Below are 21,226 nucleotides of genomic sequence, written 5' to 3'. Positions count from 1 at the left end.
GGTGTAGCATCGTTACAACAAAGTTAGCTGAACTTTGCGTTTTCATCTGGGGCCTCTCTTCTTTCGCTGAACCTTTTCCAGGACTTTTTCAAAGGGGATTTTCTAGGTATAAGATGGTTTGGATAAGAATCCTTTCTCCAGGCTTGTAATGCCTGGGAGGTGATAGACATGATAGAGCGCCGACCCGCCGGAGATGGCGGGGAAGAGCTGAGCCTTGGAATTGTGCGCGGACTGTTTTGGTGTCGGCAGGTAGCAATTTAACCCCGGACACAGCACTCATGTCGAATGCAGTCGAGCCGGCAAAGGATTTGTTTAATCTCTCCAACATCCTGACATGCTCTTTACAACCGAGGGCCGGCTGAGCTGCGGCTGCTTCATGATTCAGTGCTGCCTTCTGCTCTCTCTTCTTCCCACTGCTTTATGTCTTAGATCTTTTTTTTTTTTTTTTTTTTTTTTCTTAATAACTATAATTGTTTTTTTGTTTTTGTTTTTGTGTTTTTTTGTTTTTTTTGGGGTGGGGTTTAACTGTTGTTTCCAGGGCAACTTAAGTATGGTTTTCTGTCAGGGATCGATCGAAAAAGAAATTTAAAAAATACAAATGAAAAGGACTCTGTCTCGCTTGTCAGCCCTGACTGGTCTGTTTTAAGTCTAACAAAAAAAAAAACAAAAAAAAAAAACATTTTTAATCAAATTTTCAGACTTGCAGACTGGATCCAAATATCTTTCCCCGTCCTTAAGATTTGATTAGACGGCTAAAGAAAAACAACAATTTGCAAGGCTAAAATCAATCTCTTTAAGGGTCCAGTGTGTTTTCAAGGAAGCCCGCCTGACAGCACATTTTGTATTTATGCCACTGTCAGGCGGGATTCCTTAAAAAGAAAGTGGCGGTGCAATATGGCAGCTAACTAGGAGCAAGACCCTGACTGTGTATATTCTCCAATACAGTAAATATGTATGAACTGTTCTAAGGGGGAGGAAAACCAAATTACATTTATTGTTTATTGGATACACTTCACTATTATGAATGTATTTACGGGCAGTACATTAAGCCATTACCAATCATGAACCAAGCCAAACTTTACACACTGGACCTATAAATGGTAAATTTACACGGTAGACTCTGTGAAATTAAGAAGCAGAGCTGCACATCAACAGAAAAACTGCTTTTAGTCACAGACTTCAGAAACTGTGTTAAAATAGGCACAAACTCTCCAGCCCTTGCATATCTGTCACACTGGTGGAAACCTCACTTTGCCAACAACTGACAACGTCTGACATAATGCACCGCGTACCTGCTCACAGACTGGTTTTTGTCATCTGTCATCCTTGACGGCCGCTGGCAGAAGAGACGAGCGGTCGGTAAGTCGGTCGGTATGTTAGTCTCCGGCGACATCCACGCGTGGCGGTGAACATTTAGCTGGGGAATTACAGCGGCTGTGACTGTGCAAGAGGCTCCTGTCCTAAAGGAAAAGGAAAGTCAAACAGCTGTCGGGGGATCCAATTATGGTCACATTCCAAAGGCGACCCACGGCGTTGTGTACCCCCTCTGCAAACCTTCCATCTGCACTCAACTTAAGCCGTCTCGCCCGCAGCGTTTGTGAATATTTGAAAGTCTTGCCTGAGGAGCAGAACGAGGCTGGCATTTTCTCCTTGGAGAGCGGTGGCCCGGCACCCCCGGTGGCAGAGGAGCTCTTTACAAGCCCAATCTACAAAGGCTGCTGGTACCTTTGGCGCAAACTAAACAGAAGCGCTGAACCCTGCTGCACGTTGCCACAACAGGCTCAGGGGCTTTTTTTTTGTTGTTGTTGCAAATAACGTGAAGCTAAAGCAGGGTGACCAATTGCCTTTTCTGCCAAAGTGGAATACAAATGGATGGCCGATTGACCACCTGCACGCACAGGTGAGTCTATGTACGAGACACAGTGGAGTCTGGATTGCAATCTTCAGAGGTAAGTGAAGGTTATTTCTGCAGCATCCCGCGCAGATTAAATAAGACACAAAGTGCTTCGCAACAGGAAAGTGATGAAAACATAGAAACGCACGTGTCATAAAAGCAAACAAATATCAAATAAGACAATAAAAAGAACACAGGGGGGATGAAAAGGTTGCAGAAGTCTTTGCCTGGATAAAATCCTGCAGATTTCAGTCCGGCAGACACTGTCTGAAAACATCAGCCCCATTGGGGTCTTAAAGTGAGTACAAGGAACTCTGACCTAATGACCCAAGACTGAGTAGGAGTTTCTGGCTCTAACAAGTCAGACAGGAGCAAAAATGTTTACAATAAATTCCAAAATGAACTGGAAACCTGTGAAGTGTAGCTTTGAACAGCATGTATACCAGTCAATCTCATCACTAATACAAGTTTAAATAGGCCTATTATAATAATCTGATGGGTTCTGCACTGAACTAAAAGCATTAATGATCATCCTCAGTACGGATTCCAACAGAAGAATTTTCAGTAAGGAAATGTTTCTCAAGTTTCCCATTAATTCTCCAGAGTTTGGCTCCAAGGACACCGCAGAGTCAAAAATAAGGCAATTTCTGAGGCTTGGCTAGACAGACGAACACAAAGGTATTGCTTAATGGTTGATAATGAGCGTTTTTTTTTTTATCTGATTTTCATTTCAAGGGGTCCTCGCTTAACCACCGTTTGATGCTCGATCAGGTCATTAAGGAGGACGAATTGTGGAACTGGAGCTGAACTTAACTGTGGACTTGAAAGTGGTGGAAAGAAAAACACCGCCAGATAACTTTGGACGGGTACAGGAGATAACGAGAAATATCTCTGTTGATGTCTGGCTGTCAGTCGCAGAGGGAATACGTACGAGGAGAGAACGGAGCAGGGCCCGACACTGACCCCTGAGGCACCCCAGCCCACCGCACACACCTGCACATCCTGACACCAGCGGATTTTCTCCAAAACACTGATGCCTCAGCCGGAGAGGTGAGAGCAAAGCCATCCGAAGGGCAAGGCAGACGTCGCAGGCAGTAAAGCGTAAAGGTCATCAGGGACACAAACGTGTGTAAATACGCAGGAGGTCTCAAATCTGTCTGCGAAACTCATGCGGCAAAACATAAAAATTCAAAAATACACCCACCGCATTGTTTGATATCAATGATGCAGGAAGGCGCAGCGACTGTAGTCAAACTGACTCTTAGATCCTTTTTACACTGAACACGTTCCTTGCTCGTGCACCACACTGTGGTCGGCACAACCATCATTAACTTTGTCCAGACAGGCTGCTAGGTGCACCGCCACACTGATCCTGCAAAAGGTTTTCAATAAGCAGCCAAGCTAAAGTGGAGCGCAGCAGCAGCAGCAGCGTCGGGGCATCATCAGCGTTAATCAGCCGCTCAACATGAAAGTCAGCTTAACTGGGTTTTATATTAGAGGAGAGGAGCCATCTAAAACAAAGACCACATCAACGTCATCAGACATTAAACAAGACATTAACCTTTATTCTACAGCGCCAAAGTCATATACTTAATGATGGTGGCCTTTGTTTACTCTGCCTTCAAACTACATCTACATGTGGCGCCGCTGCTAAATGGCCTCCTGGTAGCAGCTTCACAGTGAAATACCGCTTTTGATTCCTTCTGCTGGGGGAAAAAAAAAAAAATCAACTTGAAACAACTTTTGCTTGTTTTCAGTCGTCAGTTACAGAAAACGATGCCACGACCAGGATGTGATTTAAAAAAAACAAAAAAAAAAAACATTCAGAGCTCATCCCCACAGACACGGAAGCAATTTGAACAAGTTGAACAAAGCGCTGCTTAATTTCAAATTTATTTGGCAAAGACGAGGTTTTCCGATCATCCAAATGTTTGGGTGTAGAGGGGAACATATGCTGCAACACATTTCACCGCCTCAGCGTTATCCTCGTGTTTACATCCTTTCAACCTGGACTACTGATTAAACTTGAAGCACATTTGTGCCTTCGTTTACAGCCTCCTCCTCCTCCTTCGCTTCCTTTGATCTTACTGCTAAAACGGATGCTTTGTTGTAGCTGCCGCGTGTTTAGAACGAAACAGATTTTCAGGAACGCGTACTTTTGTTTTTTTTAAATAGATCAAGCAAAACAAGTAAACAATTTTTCTTTCATATGTCCCACGTACGTCACTGTTAGAGACACATTAAACACACTAGCGAGACCAACGCAAAGCTGTCGGCGGCCGAATGTGAAGCCTATTCCTCTCATTTGGGAAACTGCTCTCGTCCTGGGCCTACAGTAATCCTCACGTGAACCTTTAGCGGGCTTAGCGTGACGCGACACAAAGTTCAGTCTGATAAAAACCGCACTGAGAGGATTTAAAGAACCGCGCGCGCACAAAGATCAAGCAACAACAACAGCAACACAGCCACGGGGTGTAATCTGTCGCCGCGTGAAAGATGAATCCAAGCAGGCAGGCCGCAGCCAGCGAGGCCACAGAGAGACGGGGAGGAAATATTCCTCCGTAAGCCGTGCGGCAGATCAGCAGCGTTGCTATCATTATTATTAGCTGAACGTGTGCTCTTTGACGAGTAAACAATCAAAGCTCGGGGCAGACAACGGCGGGCACACTTTGAGGCTGAGTGCAGCAGCGGGGAGCGGCGGCTCGGGAGCAGGAATGAGATTATGATATCAAGAGGAGGGGAGCTGCAGGATGGAGTGCACACTCCTCTCACATGTTCAGCCGAATCTTGGGGCTGGATTGAATAAACCCCCGAGACCACCTGCTGCAGCCTCTCGCCAGGCCCAACAAGAGGCTTCTGAAGAGGGAAACCGGAGCCAATAAAATTATTCATGATGATTTTTTAACAACAATAGCGATAACGAGGAGGAGGAGGAGGAGATCAATAACAACAATAAATAATGATGACTAGATTGCTTATCATCACGTCTCTTCTAGGCTGAGGGCATCAATTAGAAGAGATTCAGAGAACAAAAGTGTGGCAAAAAAAAGGACGTCTTTAAAGGAGGGAAAATAACAAAGAAATTGTTTTTCAGACAGCAACAATGAGGTATAAAGGCAAATTCAGCTACAACAATCAGCAGGGCTCCACTGAGACACAGGCCAGAGGGCGAGGAAGACCATTGTGATACAAAAGAAAACCAATACATTTAAGCAGAAAGAAAAATGGAACGGCAAACTCACCTGGAAACGACTCACTGTGGTTATTCGGTCTGCCCAAAAAGTCGATAAAACTCCCAAATTTGAAAATGCAAATGTTTTATAATGGTCGCATCCGACTGTGAAAGGAAGTGGACTGTGTGAAGTTTAGCACACATCGTGTTATGACACCTTCCTTAATTGGCTGTGATCGTAGCTGCTGAGAAACGAGCGCGAAACCTCTCCTGCCTCTAGGGGGAGCTGCGGGCACTGCGGGACATTTGTATTCCGAGCTCCATGAAAGTGACAAAGAAACAACAGTGTCTTTTAAATTCCTCAAATGATGCACTTGGGATCCTTCTGACCCTGAATCAATGATCACATTGGGCCAATAGTTACATTAACATTTTTCAACGTCTCCTTATTCGACTCAGTTATAAAAAAAAACACAATATTTCTAAAAGCTGATGATAAATGCATGACGCCACCCTCTGGATAACCGAGGCGTTTCATTCTGAATTCCGCCCACAGTATTCTGTATTTAAACAGAGCACTTAGCCTCTCTGACACTGCAGCTCTTTTTGATTACAGCAACTCAAAACACGTTGACAGACAGTTTAAAAAGAGAGAGAGAGAGAGAGAGAGAGAGAGAGAGAGAGAGAGAGAGAGAGACCGACTATCTCTTCTTGGAGAACCTCTTGCACTCCATCTCGCACATTTCCAGGTTAATGACTGGACAGCGCCGGCCCTCCTGCTCTGGCAGCCTGTTAGCCAGCCACCGCCGCTAAAGCATGTAACCTCATTAGCGAGGCACAGGCAGGCCTCCTGGTTTGTGATAAATAGTGATGGGTAATGCTGGTCTGTGTAATTCAGTCAGGAGGGCAGGAGAGGCGCGATTGTCTCTTTTTTAAGGCGGCTCATTTATATCTGCTCGTCATGGTTCTGTCACAACTGTCCTGCTTCATTGCTGCCTGGACCCAAGGCAATGACTCAAGTTACCAGACCTTTATTTTCACTTTACAAACAGAGAGCGTAGCTGCTTCTACTAGGTCCCTTAGCATCTAAAGCTAAGGGAAACAGCCGTTTCCATAGCCTCCCACGAGCGATGTCACGGATCTTTAAAAAAGACAGACAACTCCAGGACAAAGACAAGGAGCAGAACCAAGTAGAACTGTCAAATTCCAAGATGCAGGGCAACATTTGGCCAATCATCCCTCTCAGTGCGAAGTACACACCTAAATCCCAAGCAAAACCAAAGAGGTTTAGTGTGAAAGTAAAACATTGGCTCAAGCAGCAGCAGAGGTGTAAACGTGAACATTTCCCATGAAGTCAATATAACAGCACCTACATTTAACTCGTGTATTTATTTGTAACTGACAACTGCAACTGTTTGGGTTTTTTTGTGTCGTTCACTACATTTGCATGATTTAATTTTAAATAGGTTTTTCAGTATATCTCATTGTATTCCAAAAGCATTGACCAGGGACAAAGACTGCAAATTAGCTGAAGCTAGACGTCTGATATGCATCACATTTCCCCCTTTCTTGTGGAAATGTATGTATTGCCCCTGTTAAATAAACATTAAAATAGAATAAATTCAAATGTAGAGTCAAAATAAAGAGCGAGGTTATATAGTTGGTTCTCGGGAAGTCCAGCCTTAAAATGTTTGGAGGATCACCGCTCACTTCTCAGTCTGTGAATAAAAACTGAGAATTGCTGAAGGCCTTTTGCACAAGCAACGGAATGTATGCCGGATATTCAGAACATTGAGATGAAAAAAAAAAAAAAAAGATCACGGCGTTGAACAGAATGAAGACGAGGACACCATCTGTTTCACAATCCTGATTTATTTGCACAGATACTCAACAGCCAGACTGTGAAAACAAAGCGTGCGTCGCGTCGCACTGACATCAGCAGATTTTTTAATGTCTGAGCGACGTTACACATCGGCGGAAACGCAGAAGTAGAAGTGCCGACGCTGCTCCGCCGTCCGACGCGTCACCTCCACACGGGAGGAACGCCGCGTCGACACGCGGGAGAAGATTTAGATGAGAGAGATGTTCGCTTCCAGCAGCAGATCCCATCAGAAAGCTCTTTTTCTTCATCTTTTTGATGTGTTTTTTTTTTTTTTTCTCTCTCTATTGAGATGGCGGGAGGGCGTTCGACCTTGGCTATTGTTGCTCTCGCACGGCTCTGCAAGAAAAGGCAATTTGACCGACACAGACTGAGCCGAGCGGGGAGAGAGAGAGAGAGAGGAAACGCAGATCGATGCGGCGGAAACCCAAAAGCAGGTCCACTTCCACGTCGATGGTTAACGTCCTTTTAAAGTGCTTCAGATTAGATTAGTTTAGATTATTAGATTTTCTTTAAATTAAACAAAAAATTAAATAAAAAGTTTTCTTGCTTTAATTCATCGCATACAACAACCCCAAACAATATTGCACAGTTTACCGTGTAGGCAGCATCAAACATGTAGCATTGGGGGGGGGGGGGGGGGGGGGGTTAAATACGCCGTCACGTGACGCCGCTGTGAAACCGTCACACTTGACCTGGTCAACGTGACGAGCGGCCGCCCCACTCGGCTTTGAGATTATCAGTTAGAAGAGTTGACTTTCACCTCAACACAAACAAAGCGGGCTTGAAGTGAGCGAGCAGCCGCTTCCGATGTGGAGGCTCGCTGGAGTTGTCTGGCGACACGTTCACCTTGTCTTAAAAGTTAAATAAAAAAAACATAAAAAAAAAACACAAAAAATAAAAACAAACTGGCTTCCGAATAACAATTCACAAATATATAATGTAAGTTACACAATAATTAATTTGAAAACGAGTGTGCTTCTTTAATTTTAGCAGGTGCACCGTTCGCTAACACAGAGCCGGCTGAATGAATCGTCTGCAATGCAGCCGTCTGTGCCGATTGAGATTGTTTGTGTCCATCTTTGTGTTTTACATAGTGTGGAAGAGCACAAAAGCAAAAGAAAGCTGCGTAGTGACAGAGTCAGGTTGATTTTGTTGTGGAACCGCTGAGAAGCAGTGGATTGTGGTCCGTTTTCTGTGCAACTTTGTGTTTAACCGCTGAAAACACCGTCGTCCCTCGATACAAGAGATACAAAATCCTCCAGGAACTTCTGTCAACCACCCGAAGAGAATCAGAATATCAACAACCTGTGTTGGGATTGATCCCGGCCGCCGCCACCGCTGCTGCTGCTGCTGCTGCTGCTGCTGAGGAAGAGGATCTAAGGCTCACCAGCCGCGTTGTTTCAGGACAGCTGATGGGCTTGACTGCTAAACCGAGCTGGGACACTGATTTGGAGATCGAGGGGAGAACAATGGGGGAGTCTCAGCTCTGGCGTGTTGGTGGATGGTGGCACACACAGAGTGAGTTTTAGTGTAGCTGCTTCTATAACCTCCCTGAGCATCAAAGCAAAGGCATGCTGAGCTAATAGAGGGTGCTAAGCTAACAGAACACACACAGACACACACACTTAGAGGAAGGCTGTCAGCCAGAGGTGCCTGCAGACGCACTCGCACTCAGACACACAAACAACAGCAGCAGCAGCAGCAGCAGCAGCAGCAGCAGGCGACATTGATTTCCTGTTGGGCTAAGGCTAAGTGGTGTGCGACTCAGCCGAGGGGGACCGGGCTACTCTCTGGACCGCGGGGTGCGCAAACAATATTCCCTCCTCCTCTCATCCTCCTCTCTCCGAAACACCTCTGCAACATTTTGAGGACATTCATTCATTCACGGGCCGGAGCTCCGCCAGAGCTCCCTCATCTTCCTCATCATCCTCATCACTTTCTTTATTTCATCTCAATGTCTCTCTGAGTCACGCCGCCTCTCTGGGTTTATTTTATTTATTTATTTTTTTGGTCATTGTTTGTTTCGTTTTTCTTGGCTCGGCGCTGCGGCGCTGAACGCTCGGCTGCTTTGGCACAATTGGCCGACTCGTCCAACAGGTAAACACGCTTTATCAGCCAGGAGCCGCAGCCCATTTCCTGCCTAATCTGAGAGACGGTCATCTTCCCCTGTTTGGCAATGGGAAGCCGATTAATCACGTCGCAACTCCCGGAGCTCATTTTCCTCCAATCCGTCACGACCCAGCGGACTTTCTCTTCTTGCACTTTGTCACAGGGATTCAAAGCCTCTTCTCCCCCCCCCCTCTTTCTTTCTTAATTTTCTTTCTTTTTTGCTTTTGGCTACTGGGCGAGTGAGAACTGACGCATGCGTTTGGCTCCGAGTTCCGCGTCTCTTTGAGTTTTCGTCAGAGCTCCCCGTGCATGTAAGAGGCGTCCGTCCGTCCGTCCGCCCCCCCCCGCCCCGGCCGCGGCGCTCGCCCGTCCACATGTGTATGTGCCCGACGTGGCCCCTCCCCTCGCCGTCGACGCAGGGTGCATTATGGGACGCGCTAGACCGGACAGAGCCGCGGGCGTTACACCAAGCGGTCACGCGGGGTGACGGAGAAGAGAGCAGAGTCGCTGTCAGAAGGCCTTTTTAACACGCTGCTGCTCTCCGTTCGGGGACGTTTGACTGCAAATGAAAAAAAAAAAAAAAAAAACTGCAAAGGAGAGATAAACACAATTTGCTGAAAAAACTCCCTCAGAAAGACCACTGAAGGGCCCGAAGGCTCCCCACCTTTAAAAGGCAGCGCGCTAATACCTTTGATGTTCCCCCCCGAAAAAAAGTGCAAAAAGTGAGAGGAAGAGGAAAGGAGGTTTCAACTGCTCTCTCTCTCTTTATTTTGTGTGTGTGTGTGTGTGTGTGTGCCAGGCGGCGGCAGCAGCAGCAGTTTCATGGGGTCTAATGAAAAACCTGTTTGATGATGCGTGGGCCGCTGAGGGAGACTGGAGCCTGATCAAGGGAGTCACTGTGTACTGTCACAATGTTCCTCTTTGCAAATGACTCAACTGCTAGATTTCCATTAAAGAGGGGGGGGGGGGGGGGAGCAGCGCTACCGTTCACAACCTGAACCCAAATGTTCCGCTTTTTTTTAATCCTCTGTTGTACACCGGCGTCGCCAAATGAAACCGGATCGCTTCTGCAGCGACTGCGTTTGCACTGCAAACACGGACGGTTTTATTCGAAGAAGAAGAAAAATAACACTTGCTCCGTGTTGCTACGTTTCATGCAGATGGAGCTGCGGACTCTCAGACAGGTGACTACGCTCCTACAATTACACAGGAAGTCTGCTGCCTTATTATTTTTTTTTATTTTTGCTGTTAATGCATCTTTGGCTCCTGAGTTCACCTGCTAAGAGAGCAAAGTGAACTGGAACACCCGGCCCTGTGCCCTCCTCTCTCCTCCCTCCCTTCTTGTGCTCACCCCCCTCACCTTAACGCACACGTACGCACACACACAAACATCCTTGGGGGGGCGAAAAAAAAACCACACACACACACACGCACACACTTTCCTCGACGCTCCACCTCTAAAAACACTTTCAGAGATTCGCTCCGGGCGGTCTCTTCCCTCCGACGGCCCTTTTATCAACGGCGCAAAAAGGTCACGTCCGCATCTCCTCCGCAGGTTTGAAAGCAGGTAACGCGCTAACAGCCTGCAGGCCGTTAGCGGAAGCAACGCGAACGGCGAAGAGCAGGAACTTTCCTGAGCAGCAGCAGCAGCAGCAGCAATGCTCTTCTTCTTCTGGCTTGAGTGGTCCGTGTGTGTGTGTGTGTGTGTGTCCGTGTGTGTGTGTGTGTGCGTGTGTGCGTGTGTGTGTGTGCGTGTGCGCGCGTGCGTGCGTGGTGCTGCTGTAACGGGCGTCAAAGTGAGAGCTCTCCGATACATCCGTCGATAAGACTCAGGCGGGATTTGCGGATGCTAATTTAGTAACAATACAGGAGTCACGCCGCCAAAGTCAACGACGCGGGCGGGCAGCGGGGAACCGGTTCGAACCAGTTTATGAGCTTAGTGTATGTTGACGCTCGCGCTGTGAAAACAAAGCTGCCACTCTAACGGCAGTGCAGAGAGAGAGAGAGAGAGAGAGCGAGAGAGAGAGAGAGAGAGAGAGAGCGAGAGAGAAGGTGGCAGTGAATATTAATGTCAGAGTTGATTTCCACTTCCTGGTTGTGACGGGGCGGCGGTGGCCTCCTCAGGGGGTCTTTGGCTTGGGCAGGCACGAGCGGGCCGGAGGGGGCGGGACCCCCTGCTCGGACTCCGTCGCCCCCCCGTAGCTCCTGGGAGTCCGCTGAGGCTGAAGCAGGGAGGTGCGACTGAGGCTGAAGGAGGGGAGGCCGCGGGACGGGGGAGGCAGCTGCCTGGCGTGATCAGTCGGGGGGCCGAGGGCCGAGGTGGCGGCGGTGGGGGCGATGGCGCCGCCCCCCGCTGGCCTGGGCGCCAAGAGGGAGGCGCGCTTGCGGAGGCCGAGAGGCTGCAGCAGCGTGCGAGGGTGGGCGGCGGAGGCGGGACGGGCGAGGGCGGCGCCGCGTCCCGTCTCGCCGGGGTGGGCCGGAGTGGAGGGGTCCGGGGGCCGAAGGTCCTGGAGAGGTCGGCGGGCGTCGCCGCCACCGCCGTGCTCCTCTTCTTCACTGCGGCCCTCGGTGGGGGGAGTTCTTACTGGTCTTCCCCGGGGGAGCAGCTCGCTGAGGCAGCGGCTGGAAGGCTGTAGAATTTGAGGCTGTCGGGGGAGAGGAAGGGAGAGAGAAAATTATTTTTCGACGCGGTAATTTCAGGGAGAAGAGTCACTCAGCCCGCGGTGGAAAGTGTGTTTGCTTGGTTATGAAAGCGACTTTCTTGTGCAAATATATTAAATTTGAGATGTTTTGGCTGCGGCGGGGCGGGAGGGACTTGACGCCTGCTGTCAACGAGGCGGCCGGGCGTCTTTGCGTGCCACTTATTTCTTGATGACTGTCAAACATCGCAGCGTCGCACGACTCTTTGGAAGCACCACAACGACCGGACCACCCATTCAGCACCGGCCCAGACGCTGAACAGCAGCGGAGTAAACCTTATGTGTGCTGCGCATCTTTTTTCTTTTATGTCCCCCTCCCTGAGTCTTTATTCTTTCTTTTTCATTGTGCTCAGCGCTGCGCAGCAGAGTACCGGGACAATCAACGTGAGGGCAGTGACGCGGCCGCCTGCGTGGCCACCGGGGAGAGGGGGGGGGTAGGGGGATTTGGACCCGCCGCTGCCTCGCCTCCGGCGGGGTATCAACACAAAACCTGACAATATACTGTAGCAGCCAGCCGCAAAGCCGCAGCAGCAGGCACTCAGTGTCACGCCGTAGATATACGTTGTGTATCTATGTTTAGTTTGGGCGGGTGGGGGTTCTGATGGTTCCCTCAAAGCAAACAAGAAATCCAGGGCTTTGGTGCGATCCGGATAAACATCTCGCTGGAAGAGACTTCACTAAACTCCATCACTGCCCCCTGCAGAGGGTTTATTGACTGGCCGCTCCTGGCTTTATTGGCTGGATCAGAGTCAACGGCAGCGGTTCGATGATGTATGGGTCCCTATGGACGCCGGCCTACCGCTGAGCATATCTGCAGACCAAAACAGGCCAGATCAGATATTCAGATCAGAAGGAAAAACATCTACCACGACCGCTGACTGATGAAACGTCTTTGCAGATAATGAAAAACGATTTTTCAGCCGGCCGACATCTGTTAGAAAGATTCCCTTTTCCTGCGACGGTGATTCCGGTGTGGACGGATGAGTGTGTCGGATGGACGGAGGTTGCGAGCTGAAGGATCGGAGATCCAGAGCGGAGCAGGAAGCTGCTGGGAAGCGTCGGGAAGATCCAGCGGTGGCTGACAGAAGCCTCCCCCCACCCACCCCACATTCTCTGTAGGTGTGAATAGGAAATGACGCTGATGCGGATGATGAACGTGTAGCCGCAGAGGTCAGGCTGCTCCGCCTGCTCCCCATCATTACTCACTGGTGTAGCGAGGGGGAGGAGATGTCCGAGGCCACAGCTCCATCTCCTGGCCCCCTGCCTCAGTGCCACGGCCACGGTCGACTAAAGCATTTTCCAAAAAACTTTCCGTTTGGGCCATAAAAAAAAATAAAAAAAATAGTCTAAGGATTTCAAACTGTGTAATTTTGCTGATGGTAATTCGGAGTCCCGAGGACGTTACGACTTGTTTTTCCACTGTCTCAGGCTCAGGCAAACAAAACCAAGTTCATGCACCCTTATCATAATTTGGCTTTTAGAGCAATATTGGCAAAACGCCAACGGAAATATTCACATCCACATCAGTAATATGTCTAAACTTTAAGAACCCAAACATTAGGCAGCTCTGACAGAGACAGCGATGGGACTGATACACAATCTTGCACACAGTTTTCTTTTTTTCTTTTTTTTTTTTGTCGCCGACGGCAACGAGAGTCATCGGCGAGAAGAAAACACCTCAGCTCCGGAATGACAGCTATCACTTTGGCGACAAAGTGAAGCGCCACCTGCAAGGTGCCAGGGATCCACGGCAGCCAATCGTATCCTCTCCAGCCTCCCTCAGCCTCCGTCAGGTGGGGGCAAGTGGGCAGGCTTGATGGGGAAAGCGGAATGCAAAGAGGCCCGAAGAAGCCTCTAAATAAATACCTTCTCCCCTGCCGAGAGACAAGGAGCGCGGCGTGCCTGGCATTCCGCTCTGGAGCTAAATGAGATGTGATGGCGCAGCCCGCGCGGCGGTGATTTAGTGTCGCGTTCGGATCGGAGCAACGGCTCGACGGCGCGGATTACGCGAGAGGTGATGGAGATTTGCGGCTCGCTCCCCGTGTTTGGAAGGCGGCGGCTTAGTGGGAGGAGTTGAAACAGCAGGGACGAGGAACATTTAAATAGCATAGCAGTAGAAAAAAAAGAAAAGAAAAAAAAACACCTAATATCCGAAGCACGGGTCACAATTACCAAAACATGCACAACTTAACGAGATGGATCAAATTAAAAAAAACAAATGTGAAAGTGAGAATGTGAGAACGACCACTGTGCAAAAGTAACTACTAAACAGTCCAACTGATTCAAATAATAATGCGATGATAACAACATGAACAAACCATACTACAAACAGCAGGCTGGACTGCGATACAAAAAGTTGTCATTTCCAGGCACGAGGCAAAAAACTCAACTCAACAAACTGAACATTGTGCAGAACCAAGGACATGCTTCCGTCGGGACACCAAACCGCCGACCCGGCGTGCAAGATGTTGGGTCGCCACGCAAGCGTGATGGCTGCATGTCAGAAGGAGAGAGAGTTACTGTACCACGCTGTGTCACAGAAGTAGTGCACTAGACGCTCGGCTGCTTGTCAGGGAGAGAGGAGAGAAGACGGCAGATTAAAAAGTCACGACACTTTCGCAAGACGCAGAAGATAATAGGAGGAGAGAACAAGATGAAGATGTTAGTGATCCGTCCCAAAGTGCTTACTTCCATCCGGATTCCTTCCTTCCTTTCTGGTACACTTTTATCAAACAGCGCACACCACCAGTCAAAGGTTTGGACACACCCGCTGAATCTAATGTCTTTTCTTTCATTCTCATGACTGTTGACTTTGCAGTTTCTCACTTAAGGCATCAAAACTACATATGAACACACATGGAATTATGTAGGAAACAAAAAAAGTGTGAATTAAGTCAAACACATTTTAGACTTAAATTCCACCTTTCCACCAAATTCACCTTTCATAAAAAGCATATTTAGAGTTATTTAACATGTTTTTCTTTGCTGCATAATTACATATATCTTTCTCATATATTTGATGTCTTCAGTATCTACCTGCAGTGTAGGAAGTTGGAAAAAATGCATGAGAAGGTGTGTCTAAGCTTTTGACCGGTGGTGTACATCAGTCGTACACTCATTTCGTTTCCAAGACATACATAGAACATACGCATGAATAAATTTGGAGGTGAGCACAGGATACTCAGTTTGCTCAAGTTGGAAATGAGTGTGGACCTGAGCTGCAAGCGCAGTGAGAGGAGAAGGAGAGGAAATAGATCTGAACAGTTCCACTTCTTGTCTGAATGATCTCAAAGTTATGAGAGATTTGCAGAAAGTCTTGAGCACATTCAAGGAATTTTTACACCGCAGTTCTCCGATATCTCCGACTTGATTCGGGAGGGATTGTGAGTGTTTTCTTCAGCAATTTCAGGATCAGCGAGGCTGCTTGGAGTTATTGTACACATCAGCACGCACGCAGCAGCGGGACTGCGGTCACCACTGAAGGCTTAGGCCGAGACAAAAAAAGCTGCTCTTGCCAGAAAAGAGAAGATGAGATGTGCAGACAGGAAAGAGATATTTGGAGGTTTGGAAGTTGGCAATTTGGACGACGCATAAAGTGACGAAGTGGATGGAAAAAAGTAAGAACAGGCCGAGAGGCAGACAGCAGACAGACAAAGAATTGCACTGGACATTTTAAGTAGTTAATGACAAGACTGTTTTTTTTTTTTTGCAAGAGCATAGACAAAATCAGCGGGGCCTCTTTGCAGTGGACCCTATGGAAGGAATCACAGCCACCAATTCAAAGACCCTTTCTTTATTTCCTGCTGCAAAAAGTTTGGCTGATTAATTTCCAGCCGGAGTTCCCGGCGGGAGGTCAGACCATTAGTGGCCCCGTCCGTTCTTTCTTATAAATCACAGAAAGTGCGAGTGTGTATGCGGCCGCAGCTATACTGTACATGCCTGTGAGAGGTGCCACCGGCGCTCCCCTCCCACCAATTCTCTCCCACGGCAAGCGCGCGTCCTTCTGATGTGATGCGTTTCTGCTTAATTGAAGCGTCGGTGCATCCGGCTGATAGCGGCTGATAGCGGCTCAAAGAGGCTCGCGTGAACGGCACGCAGCTCTCGCCGCAAAATCCGTCAAAATTAGCCTGCGAAAAACAGCGAGAGATCGCAATTTGCGACATAACGCGCTAATAGCGTCATAATGCTGATGGCGCCTCGTTATTCTCGCCTCGCCTCGCGGGCGCAGGGGCGGGGCGGCACCGGGAGGGGGGGGGGGGGGGGGGGGGAGGGGGGTTGTTTGTTGTGCGCTGAGTTCAGCAGCTTTCACCTCTCGTCAGCGCCTCGCTCGTACAAAAAGGTCCGCCGTCGCAGCGGCAGGTTTTGGAAGTGCGAAGTTGAAGCCGTTGTTTGGCTGTTTGACTCAAATCCAAACTCAGAGATCAGGAATAGGGTTCTCGTTGCGCCGCCGTGTGCTTGTTCAACACCGTGCGCTGCATCCACCCGCAGACAGAACGGCTCCTTTATCTCTTTCCGCGGCGCTCTCACTCTAATAACCTTTTGTGAATAAGTTATTGACGCACTTTGGAGGCGCGACCCAGAGGAGGTGAGGAAGGGGAAAAAAAACAAAACATTGCAAAAATGACTGAACGCAGAGATGAGATCAAAAGAATATATAATAAAATAAAAAAGACGGATCCCTGCACGAACAGGCGCTCTGAGCGAAGCACCCGGGCCAATCAAGCGCTAAATGAAGAGAAGATTTCCTTTTGTTGAGCATGCAAGATCGTATTTTGAACATCTTGGAGCAAACACGCGTAAAACGAGACGTTCGGCACGAACAGATTCCACAGGTGAGGTGGGGGGGGTTTAATTGCAGCTGCATACAAAGAGGTTTCCATGCTGTTTATACACCCGGTGTATGTGTGTGTGTGTGTGTGTATGTGTGTGTGTGTATGTGTGTGTGTGTGTGTGTGTGTGTATGTGTGTGTGTGTATGTGTGTGTGTGTGTGTGTGTGGTGTTATGAAATGACGTAGAGGAGGTTGCAAAAGGATGTTAGTGACTCACTCTGTCTGCGCTGGGGCATGCTGGCACGGGTCAAGCCCTGATGCTGTGCCTGCCAAGGGGGCAGCAACTGGGTGGGCAGCGCACCCTACACACACACACACACACACACAGAAACACACACACACACACACACAGAAGACAAAAGGCATGACGTACCAGAAAACACAGGCTGGCGAAGATGCGCAACCACGCCCGACACGCACACACACATGCGCGCACGCACACACACACACGCACACACAGGCAGACTCGGGCACAAGCGCGCTGTTAATGAGTATGAATAGTCCAATTACCACAGCACACAAAACACAGAGAGGCGGACAGAGAAAGGCCGTCCCCGCCATCCATATTAATCCTGGTTAATGAGAAGCACTTTACATCAAGTCTCCCCAAATCATTTTCTCCTTAAGTGGCTTTTTGTTTGGGGGGGTGAAACGCTTTCATCGCACCGTCTGGCCACACAAAGAAGGGAGGACGCACAATGCAGAGTGAAGCCCCTCGCTGTCGATCCGATCGATTGTTTTTTCAAATTCATAAGAACATGTGAGCAATATTACACTCTCGTCTTTGCCTGCCCTTTGCCTTGACTGTCGGGGGTGCAGGAGAGAAGTGTCGGCTGATAACAAATGCATCTTTGAAGACTTCAGACGAGAGGTCATGAGGTCCATTGTGAACTTGTACAGTTGACACATAGCTGCGTTTCCATGCCAGTTTTTTTTTTGTTTTTTTTCCCGCAAAATAAAAGCGATATTTCGAAAATATCCAATTTGCAGGTGTTTCCATTGAACGGTGTGAAGCGCATAAGCTTAATAATTAAGTTTTTGAGCAATTCTAGGGGTAATGGGAACGCAGCTATTAAGTGTGATTCAGATGCACTGTCTAACCACAGACGGAAGGGCCTTTGAATCCATTCTACATTGCGTAATCTCATCCGTTTGGGAGGGAGCCGGTGCGGAAGGAGTGGCAAAACTTGGGCTGCGGCTGAAACCTTCTGTCAGTGGAAAGTCAAGCCGACCAATCAGATTGGCTGCGGCCCAACGTTAGTTTTGTGTCACTGCACCTCGGCTGGCGGACCGCACACACCGCGGGGAAAAGCAATCACTTCTGTTCGCCGTCATCCTGCTATCGTGAAAATTCCACCCACTGCTGCAGCGCCGGCGCTCATCTCTTCAGCAGGCAGCCAATGTTTACAACTTGTACTCTGGTCTTCTACTGTTTTTATCTGGAGCAGCTTCGACTTCTCAGCACAGAGGTATAAACTCAATATTTTAGCGACGACTTATAATGTTTCCGATTGGGGAGTCGGCGAGATGGAAGAGTTTGATTGCAGAGTTGAGAATCTGAGCCGGCCAGACTGCCGATGTATATTCTCCTTTTTCATTATTCATTCATTTGAACATTTAGCTTGACTGAGCACTGAAAAAAAACTAAAAAAAAAAAATATCCCACCCAAAAAGACTGATTCTTTGGGAGCCGAGCAGCCCTCGGCTGAAGCAATTCAAACATTCCTGACACCATCAGAGGAGCAAAGTGAAGAGGTGGCGCCTTCGCGTTAAGCGCTCAGAAACACTAAAACAGTGCTTTCTTTTTATTTCCCCTGAAGTGCAGAGTGGGGCCGCAGCTCAAATAGGACCCCAACGCGGAGGAGATGAGAATCAGACATGTCGGAGGAAGGAAGAAACGCGGAGAGACGGAGGGGGAGAGGGGGAGGGGGAGGAGGAGGAGGAGGAGGAGATGGAGGGGAGGGGAAGGCAGCCTCTCAGCGGGCCTTATTCCAGCGCCGCTGCCGAGCGGCGCAATGAGTTTCCCTGATCACTCCTCACCCGTGTCCTTCCCCGAGCAGCAGCAACCGTTTCGGCAGGAGGTCTCGGTCGAGGCCTCCCGTCGAGGATTCATTCTAGGGCGAGTGGAAAACCTCCGGCGATGAGAACAAGAGGCTCCCGAACGATTCTGACAGCGTCTGCCGGCTTTATTAGACCTTCCGCAGCGGCTCTGCCAGTCATTCCGCTTCTCCTCGCCCAAAAAACAGCCGCTCGTTGGAGCCTCATAAGAACGGGGGAGGCAGAGATTGAGCGGAAAAAAACAAAACATAGAAGTGTTCGTCGATTCAATCAGGACGTCTCCGGTTTACGCCCACCAGCCCCGTACGTCTGATGTCTGGAAGTGGGATTTTTCTTTTTTTTTAAACGCCATTCTTTCTACAACTGCTCGGAAGCGAAAAAACACGATAAAAGGGTTTCTTTTTGACTTTGATGCCGCGCTCGCAGCTTCTTCTCCTCGCCTGGTCACAGCCACGACAGCCTGAACCGTGGGAGTGGCGCCGAAGAAAGAGGGCCCGACCCGCCCAGACTGCGGCTTCCTGCTGAGGGTAATGGAGTAGCTTCAAAAATGTCTCGCAGTCTGCCGACGGGTTCCACAACACCGCCGACTGTTTCCACCTTTTCGGGTGTAAAAATAATTTAGAAATGGTGCCGCATCAAATCCATTTTCAGGTACATATCCTTCATCCCGGAGTCCGGCAGAGAAGCGTCGTGCGACTAATCGTCCAGAGAAGTTCCAAAATAAACATAACGCAAAAAGTAAGGAAATTTGTGTTTGGCTTTTACAACGATACAAGATTTATTTCCAAGTAGCATTGTTACAACAAAGAAATAATCTACCAGTTTATTCCCCTTTCACATGGTGCCACTTGTAAGGAACATGCATTTGTGGGGTGAGCAGCAGAGCTACTGTAAGTATCTGGCTTGCGCCCATGAAAAATGTGACAAATCTTCTCCGACAAGCCAAACAGCTTCTTCTGCTGTTGCTATTTACTCTTTTTTTGAGGTTCTGGTGCCCCCAGGTGCAGCCAATCAGGGGCCTCATTGGCAGTGCCTGTGAAAATGGGTTGTGCTTCAGTGGTCAGAAGGTGCAGGGTTAGGGTTTTGGTTATGGTTCTTCCACACGCTACTGAGGCTCCTGTTTGTTAAATGAATAAATTGTTAGTTGTCCAATGTGTCTTGTTTCTTCAAATTTCAATCATCCAATCCACCAAATAAGAGTCAATGGCAAAATAAGCTGTTTTACTCGGTAGAGAAGATTTGTCACATTTTTCATGGGTGCAACCCAGACACTTAGCTTTGCTGCTCACCCCGCAAATGTATGTTCTTTACAAATGTGGCACCATTTCCAATGATATAAGATTTATTTACAAGAAGCATTGATACAGCAAAGAAATAATCTACCAAACGCAAATTTCCTTACTTTTTGTGTCTGCGAAATGCTCCATTCCAGCTACTTTCTCACACTGATGCTGCCACAAACTCGGAACGACGGAAACAAAGCAATTAACGAGAGTGGAGCCAAACCCACCCCTAACCTGTGAGAGGCATCAGGATCCCCTGTGACATCACAAAAGGCTGTTTTCAAGAACTGTGTGTGTCAGCGAGCACTTTCTGAGAAGTGGAACGAGCGAAAGTAAAAAGGCCGTAAAGGACTTCTGTTGACTGACACGCAGCATCTTTGGAAAACACAGCGAGAGTGAATTCTGGGTAATATGGGGCCATGGTGAAGTCTGGCTTCATTCAGTGGAGAAAAATTAGGAAGGAATACGCATAAATATGAAAGGTCAGAGCGTGAATAAACTGGAAAATATCAGTTAATAACTGCAAGGATAACAGTGGCGAGTAACAGGAGGTTCATTTGGATTCTGCAGAATTTTTGAACAGACGGACAAACTTTTTTCGTCAAAGAAGGATGATAACTAATTAAAACGAGGCATCACGATCAGTTGTTAGTGACCCAGCAACCTGCTGTTTTGAAAAAAAAAAAAAGAGAGAGAGAGCGAAAGAAAAAAAAAGGTTGGGTCCCAAGGCTGTGTCCCTGAGACGGCCCCGCGCTCTGCCTGAATCCCCAAATCCACTCCGGAGAACTCGAGGTGACTGGCTGGACTTAATGCCTCAGGTCGAGCCACAATTTCTCAATTCACTGACTCCGGCAATTAAATCCTCACCTGCCCGAGATGCCCAACACTCTGTACTGATGTGTGTGTGTGTGTGTGTGTGTGTGTGTGTGTGTGTGTGTGTGTGTGTGTGTGTGTGTGTGTGTGTGTTAGTGAGAGAGAGAGCGCTGGTGAGGGTGTTTCTGTGATGCAACAGTGCAGACAGAGGGGGGGGAGACGTGGGTGGAAAGGACGTCAGGATGTGAGAATGGAGGGGGGGGGAAATGACTTTCAACCGAGCTAAACTGACGCCAACACTCTCTCGCCCGCCTTCTCTCTCCCGCTCTCTCTCTGTATGAAAATACATTTCATTAAATCGGAACAGTGGAAGGGGACAGGAACAGAAACAAGGGGAGAAAAAGGGAGTCGGAGAAATGAGGAGGGCTGGACGGAGGTGAGTTTGCTAAGCAAGAGAGAAAGAGAGAGAGAGAGAGACGGAGATAG

General features: G+C 48.4%; 1 protein-coding gene across 2 annotated transcripts in view; it reads right to left on the bottom strand.

Annotated features, from left to right (window-relative positions):
* Positions 1-10,483: 10,483 nt before the first annotated feature.
* Positions 10,484-21,226, bottom strand: part of ccser2a (coiled-coil serine-rich protein 2a) — a 32,580-nt gene continuing 21,837 nt past the window's right edge. The window contains exons 9-10 of one of the 2 annotated variants that reach the window (XM_076014083.1): positions 16,804-16,888; positions 11,467-11,702 (exon numbers count right to left, since the gene is read on the bottom strand). In XM_076014083.1, the coding sequence (XP_075870198.1) occupies positions 11,611-11,702; positions 16,804-16,888 (177 nt within the window). In that variant the 3' untranslated portion in view covers positions 11,467-11,610. Of the gene's footprint in view, positions 11,703-16,803; positions 16,889-21,226 lie in introns of both variants that reach the window. The other variant, XM_076014082.1, reaches the window with a different exon arrangement.

The sequence above is a fragment of the Nelusetta ayraudi genome, unplaced genomic scaffold, assembly GCF_046127955.1.
Source record: "Nelusetta ayraudi isolate G7.1 ecotype Tasmania unplaced genomic scaffold, CSIRO-AGI_Nayr_v1 ptg000165l, whole genome shotgun sequence".
NCBI lineage: Eukaryota > Metazoa > Chordata > Actinopteri > Tetraodontiformes > Monacanthidae > Nelusetta > Nelusetta ayraudi.
The sequence above is the reverse complement of the archived record's forward strand: the minus strand, read 5'-3'. Positions and strand labels throughout refer to the sequence as shown.